This window comes from Cetorhinus maximus, chromosome 28 (genome assembly GCF_964194155.1).
Source record: "Cetorhinus maximus chromosome 28, sCetMax3.hap1.1, whole genome shotgun sequence".
NCBI lineage: Eukaryota > Metazoa > Chordata > Chondrichthyes > Lamniformes > Cetorhinidae > Cetorhinus > Cetorhinus maximus.
The window spans coordinates 29,090,103-29,098,326 of NC_135906.1; the positions used below are offsets into that span (position 1 = coordinate 29,090,103).

At 46.5% G+C, this 8,224-nt stretch overlaps 1 protein-coding gene across 1 annotated transcript in view; it reads right to left on the reverse strand.

Annotated features, from left to right (window-relative positions):
- Positions 1 to 1,479: 1,479 nt before the first annotated feature.
- LOC144669018 (regulator of G-protein signaling 5-like) overlaps positions 1,480 to 8,224 on the reverse strand; it is a 17,651-nt gene continuing 10,906 nt past the window's right edge. Inside the window, exons 4-5 of the mRNA XM_078531571.1 lie at positions 6,425 to 6,591; positions 1,480 to 1,647 (exon numbers count right to left, since the gene is read on the reverse strand). Coding sequence (XP_078387697.1) covers positions 1,480 to 1,647; positions 6,425 to 6,591 — 335 coding nt within the window. The remainder of the gene's footprint in view (positions 1,648 to 6,424; positions 6,592 to 8,224) is intronic.

Below are 8,224 nucleotides of genomic sequence, written 5' to 3' on the forward strand. Positions count from 1 at the left end.
CCGTGTGGCATAACCTCCAGGATTACATCCACACAGAGTTGGCAACCCTAATGGCCTCTGAGGCATTTTGCCCAAAAGATCCAACAGTGAAGACTAAGTGATTTTGTGCTTCAAACCAAAGGACCAATTACCTCAGTGCCTGAAGCTGTGATAAGAATTATCCTGTGATAAAATATTTGTGACAACAGGGGTAATGTAATCTGACCCCCCTCTCCATCCGAGCGGGAATGTGCTATGATTGGTTTGGGGTGGCCATTCGCCAGGTTTGGTCCTGGGTTTCGGTGGATCGGGCCCTGTCGCAGTACCGGACATCCTGAGGTCTGGTATTTTGCAGCTCGCATTGTTAACAGCGCCCCGTCCAGCCTGAGGGAAGGTCCCATTCACTCACTGCGTTTGTCCAGCAATCTGGAAAGTACTTTACATGATTGACATCAAAATCAGACAATGATTCAGAGTTGCCAACCCTCCAGGAATGGCCTGGAGTCTCCAAGAATGGGATATCGATCTCCAGGACACTGCTGTGTGTAACCATGGAGACAAGTCATCGGGATATTTTTATTGTCATTTTCTTTGAACATTTCTCTTTATCAGATAAAAAATATTGAAAATGGGGGAAAGAAATGGCTGTTTGGCTGAGAGTCAAGCATCATCTAATTGGGGGGTAATGTGTCTTTTTGCTTTCCTGTTGGCGTAGGAAGGCAGTGTGGCACAAGGCTGGATGTGTTGGCCGACTAATGGCTGGAGCGTGGGAGCAAGTCATGTGATGAAACCCCCAGGAATACACTTAACCACAGTTGGCAACCCTATTAAAGATCAGCTGCTGATCAGTTCCAAATGCACACCCTAGCCAGCTTCATTGGTTAAAATGCATGAAGTCTCTAGGTTGCCGAGCGGCAGCTAATAACGGTCCTGTCACACCTGCTGTGAACTCTTTATGATGCTGTCCTCAACATTACCTGATGTTGACCCACCAGTCTCATTGTCTAATGCCAGTGTCAGTCATTTAAAATTATTTTCAGGTCCGCAATTGTGATTCTTTGTGCAAATGCAAGTGCTGTGCCCATTTTAATTAATTATACTGGCAGGACTTAAGCTCGTAACCTTTTTTTTCTCACATGTGTGCAGGCACAGGGGGCAGGGTCCATCTACAGTGTCCTGACCTAGCCATCCTAGATTGTGTCGGCCACACATTTTCTACCCTGTCCAATTTTAACCTTCCACCGAAGTCCCGCTCAGGGGAGGGCTGGGACTGGGTTAAAGTTGTTCCCCGATATCTTGTAGCTTCCCTGCACTGAGACAGGCGTGTTCCTAAAGATGTCCAATGTGCATCTCAAAATGGCTGCTGAGGTGTCTGCGCAGTTTGCCTGAACCAAACAAATATGACCTGCAGTAAGTGGCTAATAGTGGAGAGAGTGTTAAGTGAAATAGAAAGCATGTCAAGACTTTGTAGGATCTAATTCCTGGCAGGAAAACTCATTTTTATATATATTTAAGCAATTCCAAGAAAAAGTTTGATTTCAGGAACCTGGGAAAGGAATCTTTCTCCATCAGACTGTACGTTCTCTCCTGGGCTACCTTAAAACAGGAACTGGTCAGGTCACTTAGGTTCCTGGTAACCATTTCCCTGGTCAGTGAGTCAAGGTTAACCTGAAATAGAGGGAATAACACATCAGGAGGAGAGAAGTAACAAGGCATCACAGGAGAACAGTTTGGCAAAAGGAACCCCAAGGTTCCTTCAGATAGCGATGGCTAATCTTTATGGACACTGTGCTCTTTGCGTTTTTCGTTAGGAGTTGAGTTCAAGAGAGAGTCATACACACGTAGGGTAAAGGAAGTAATACAGAGGAGATCTGGAAATCACTTGTGGCAGTAGTGGTGGTAAGGTGTTTATGAAACGATGATTTGAGCGTGAAATGCAGGGATTGATGGTGGTGTAGTGAAAACGTCACTAGACTAGTAACCCAGGGGTACAGGCTAATGTTCTGGGGACATGGGGTCAAATCCCATCATGGCAGCTGGTGTAATTTAAGTTCAATCAGGGATATCTTAAATTTGAAGCTGATTAATGAAACTACCATTAATTGTTGTAAAAACCCATCTGGTTCACTAATGTCCTTTGGGGAAGGAAATCTGCTGTCCTTACCTGGTCTGGCCTACATGTGACAGCAATGTGGTTGACTCTTAGCTGTCCTCTGAAATGCTGTAACAAGCCATTCAGGCAATTAGGGATGGGCAATAAATAAATAATAAGTGATCCCTTATCCCATGAAAGAATCAAAAATCTTTAACATTTTGGGTACAGTTAAGAAGTTTGCAGACAATACAAAAATTGGCCACGTTGTTAATAATGAAGGAGGAAGATATAGACTGCAGGAAGTTATCAATGGACTGGTCAGGTGGGCAGAGCAGAGGCAAATGGAATTCATTATGGAGAAGTGTGAGGTAATGCATTTCACAGAATCACAGAATTTTAACGGCACAGAAGGAGGTCATTTGGCCCATCATGTCTGCACCAGCTCTCCAAATGAGCATTACGCCCTAGTGCCATGACCCTGCCTTTTCCCCGTACCCTTGCACATTGTTTCCATTCAAATAATCACCTAATGCCCTCTTGAATGCTTCGATTGAATCTGCCTCCACCACACTTCCAGGCAGTGCATTCCAGACCCGAACCATTTGGGGAAGATTAACAAAACAAAAGAGGATGCACAATAAATGGTAGCTTACTGAGAGGTGTAGAGGAACTGAGGGAGCTGAGAGTGAATGTCCAGAGATCCCTGAAGGTGGCTGGACAGGTAGATATGGCTAAGAAGGCATATGGAACTCTATTAGCCGAGGTATAGAGCATAGAACTGGGAGGTTTTGCTAGAATCCTACAACACACTGGTTGGGCCCCAGCTGGAGTAGTGTGTGCTGTTCTGGTCACCGCACTATAGGAAAGATGAAGATGCAGAGGAGATTTACAAGAATGTTGCCTGGCCTGGAGAATTTGAGTTCTGAGGAAAGGTTGGACAAGCTGGGGTTATTTTCTTTGGATCAGACGAGGCTGAGGAGAGACCTAATGAACGGTTTAAAATTATGAGGGTCTAGATAAAGTGGATAGAAAGGCACTATTCCCCTTTGGTGACGGGTCCATAACCAGGGTACTGAGATTGAGAGTAAGAGGTAAAAGTTTTATGGGGGATTGAAGGGTAATTCTTTTCACCCATAGAATGGTGGGGATCTTGGACTCACAGCCTGAAAGGCAGAAGCCCTCCTAAAAGTGTCGAAAGAATATTTTGATATGCACTTGAAGTCTCACAGCTGACAGGGCTGCAGACGGAGAATGGAGTGTGGGTTAAGCTGGGTGGCTACTTGATGGGCTGGTGCAAACACAATGGGCCAAAAGGCCTCCGTGCATGTTGTAATTTTCCTGATTCTATGTTTGGATTGTCCATTATCTTAGACACATTGAAGACAAGTTAACCCCTGTAAAAACATTGGATAGAGCGCTATCTGAACTTACTAAATATTAACCCTCTACTATCCCCAGTAATTATTCCAAGGTTATAAAGTTTTCCCAACAGTGTCCAGGCCCCAGTAGTGTCCAGGCTCAAATCCTGCCAATTATATCCCAGTTTGAGGATTCACCGTGAGGTTATGATTTAAAGTGCATCTATAACACTGTTCCTTGAATCTTGCCACCATTCGTTATTAGGAGCAATTACATTCATGGATTCCTGGCCTGGAGACCGGCATTAAAAATATGGGATCGAACTCCAGCTCTACAACATGAACAACTAGGGTTAGAATGGGGGCTGTGAAAGTAACAGGAATGTGAACAGATTGTGCATGGATGTAAGTGTGCCTACACTGGAGTGTGAACACATTGGAGTGTGAACACACTGGAGTGTGAACACATTGGAGTGTGAACACACTGGAGTGTGAACACATTGGAGTGTAAACACACTGGAGTGTGAACACACTGGAATATTGATGCACAGGATTGTGATCACACTGGAATCTGAACACACTGGAGTGTGATCACACTGCGATATGTACACACTGGAGCGTGATCACACTGCGATATGTACACACTGGAGCGTGATCACACTGCGATATGTACACACTGGAGCGTGATCACACTGCGATATGTACACACTGGAGCGTGATCACACTGCGATATGTACACACTGGAGCGTGATCACACTGCGATATGTACACACTGGAGCGTGATCACACTGCGATATGTACACACTGGAGCGTGATCACACTGCGATATGTACACACTGGAGCGTGATCACACTGCGATATGTACACACTGGAGCGTGATCACACTGCGATATGTACACACTGGAGCGTGATCACACTGCGATATGTACACACTGGAGCGTGATCACACTGCGATATGTACACACTGGAGCGTGATCACACTGCGATATGTACACACTGGAGCGTGATCACACTGCGATATGTACACACTGGAGCGTGATCACACTGCGATATGTACACACTGGAGCGTGATCACACTGCGATATGTACACACTGGAGCGTGATCACACTGCGATATGTACACACTGCAGCGTGATCACACTGCGATATGTACACACTGGAGCGTGATCACACTGCGATATGTACACACTGGAGCGTGATCACACTGCGATATGTACACACTGGAGCGTGATCACACTGCGATATGTACACACTGGAGCGTGATCACACTGCGATATGAACACACTGGAGCGTGATCACACTGCGATATGTACACACTGGAGCGTGATCACACTGCGATATGTACACACTGGAGCGTGATCACACTGCGATATGTACACACTGGAGCGTGATCACACTGCGATATGTACACACTGGAGCGTGATCACACTGCGATATGTACACACTGGAGCGTGATCACACTGCGATATGTACACACTGGAGCGTGATCACACTGCGATATGTACACACTGGAGCGTGATCACACTGCGATATGTACACACTGGAGCGTGATCACACTGCGATATGTACACACTGGAGCGTGATCACACTGCGATATGTACACACTGGAGCGTGATCACACTGCGATATGTACACACTGGAGCGTGATCACACTGCGATATGTACACACTGGAGCGTGATCACACTGCGATATGTACACACTGGAGCGTGATCACACTGCGATATGTACACACTGGAGCGTGATCACACTGCGATATGTACACACTGGAGCGTGATCACACTGCGATATGTACACACTGGAGCGTGATCACACTGCGATATGTACACACTGGAGCGTGATCACACTGCGATATGTACACACTGGAGCGTGATCACACTGCGATATGTACACACTGGAGCGTGATCACACTGCGATATGTACACACTGGAGCGTGATCACACTGCGATATGTACACACTGGAGCGTGTTCACACTGCGATATGTACACACTGGAGCGTGATCACACTGCGATATGTACACACTGGAGCGTGATCACACTGCGATATGTACACACTGGAGCGTGATCACACTGCGATATGTACACACTGGAGCGTGATCACACTGCGATATGTACACACTGGAGCGTGATCACACTGCGATATGTACACACTGGAGCGTGATCACACTGCGATATGTACACACTGGAGCGTGATCACACTGCGACATGTACACACTGGAGCGTGATCACACTGCGATATGTACACACTGGAGCGTGATCACACTGCGACATGTACACACTGGAGCGTGATCACACTGCGATATGTACACACTGGAGCGTGATCACACTGCGACATGTACACACTGGAGCGTGATCACACTGCGATATGTACACACTGGAGCGTGATCACACTGCGATATGTACACACTGGAGCGTGATCACACTGCGATATGTACACACTGGAGCGTGATCACACTGCGATATGTACACACTGGAGCGTGATCACACTGCGATATGTACACACTGGAGCGTGATCACACTGCGATATGTACACACTGGAGCGTGATCACACTGCGATATGTACACACTGGAGCGTGATCACACTGCGATATGTACACACTGGAGCGTGATCACACTGCGATATGTACACACTGGAGCGTGATCACACTGCGATATGTACACACTGGAGCGTGATCACACTGCGATATGTACACACTGGAGCGTGATCACACTGCGATATGTACACACTGGAGCGTGATCACACTGCGATATGTACACACTGGAGCGTGATCACACTGCGATATGTACACACTGGAGTGTGATCACACTGGAATATAAAGGCACTGAAATTCTAAATCAAAGCTAGAAGCAGAGGCACACACCCGAATGGTATGAAGCCGATTCAGTGATTAGGAATGAATTGGGAAAGTGGGGAAATGCTATACACAAATCGTTAGGAGCTACAGAAACACTCTGCCCAGCCTCCTTCCCCAATGGCTGTTTGTTCCAGTCTACCTCTTTTGGGGCCTGGACCTTGATGAACTCATCGTAGATCTTCTGAGCCTTGAGTGTGAGCTTGGAGCCGGTCTTTGTGTTCTTGTATTCCTCACAGGCGAGCCAGAAGTCGATGTTCTCCTCGCTGAACTCGGAGCGGAGGAAGGCGCGGAATGCAGCCACACCGCCTGGAAGAGAGACATCGCTTCTCTGTCATTTCCATTCATTTCTCACTCCATAAAAATCCCACCCCCTCCCCCTCAATCCTAAACTTGGAGAGTTAATTCCCACTTTCCCAGTAATTTTTCTGCTGCTTTTCTTCTAACATTTCTCCAATTCTGGCCTCTCGTACACCCCGCACCCCTATTCCCTACAATCCACCACTGGCGGCTGCCTGGATCCCAAACTCTGGAATTCCCTTCCTGAGTCTCTTGATCTCTCTTGTCTCCTTTTGTTGGTTTCTTCTATATGTCGCAAAGGTACCAATCATACAACCAGGACTGGTAAGACAATAATGCGGCTTCTTTATTTGAAGATGAGACTATATAGAGACAATGGTAACCAGGAGGCTATGTAGACATGTCTGACCTGCAGGACTGCGGCTCTGTTCTGCCTACAGAGCCATGGGATTGTACATCACACCCTGCCCTGTGGTGGACAGCAGTTGATGATGCGTAGCCTAAAAGGCACATGTACATGACATCACCACACGGTTAAGATCTTGTTGAAAACCCATTTCTTTGACCAAGCTTTGGCTTACATGTCCAGGTCTCTTTGCATGGTTCAGTGTCAAATTCTGTTTGATAATCCCCTTCTGGAACACTTTGGGCACTTTTACTGCATCTAAGGTAAATGCAGATGGTTGTCACCCTCTCTGTTTTTTCTCTGTCTGACAATGATGCCTCGCAGCCAAGAGCCATATGGAAGATTTCACTCCCAAACTATCCCTGATCAGCTGCCAGAACCATCCCTCTGAAACTTCCCCTTCCCTTCCTGCTCCATTGTAATAAGAACTCCCGTCTATAGCGTATCTTTGTGTAAAGTGCTAAGATGCTTGCTCTGAGGGCTGATCAGCACCTCAACTAATATTTCTGCCTTTGCTCCCTATTCCTTGATGTCCTTACTGGATAAATCCCTATCAATCTCAGGCCTGAGAGCTTCAATTGTACCCCAGCCTTTTAAGGGAGAGAATTCTAAATTCATGAAAGAGTGCAATCAAAATCCCCTCCCTGTGGCCCTGCTCAAATTTTAAGGTTCATTCTTGATTCTCAAACCTGAGGTAATATTTTCTCCATATCTACCCTGTCAAATCCTTTGAACGTTTTTAACACCTTGATCATTTCTCCCCCACCCCCTCAACCACCTATAATCAAGAGAATAAAAGCCCAGTTTATGCAGCCTGTCCTTATAATTTAACCCTTTAAACCCTGGTATTTTTCTAGGGAGTCTGTGCAGCACCCACTCCAAGGATAATATGTCCTTCCTGAGCTGCTGAACTGAATGCAGTTCTCTAGAGGAGGCCTGACCAGGGATCTATGCAACTGAATCACAGCTTTCTCTTGTACAGAGATAAAAACAAAAAACTACTGCGGATGCTGGAAATCCAAAACAAAAACAGAATTACCTGGAAAAACTCAGCAGGTCTGGCAGCATCGGTGGAGAAGAAAAGAGTTGACGTTTCGAGTCCTCACGACCCTTCAACAGAACTGAGTATAGTTGGGAGAGGGGTGAAATATAAGCTGGTTTAAGGTGGGGGGGTGGGGGGAGAGAAGTTGGGGAGGGGGGGGGGCGGGGGGTGCGGGTGGTTGTAGGGACAAGCAA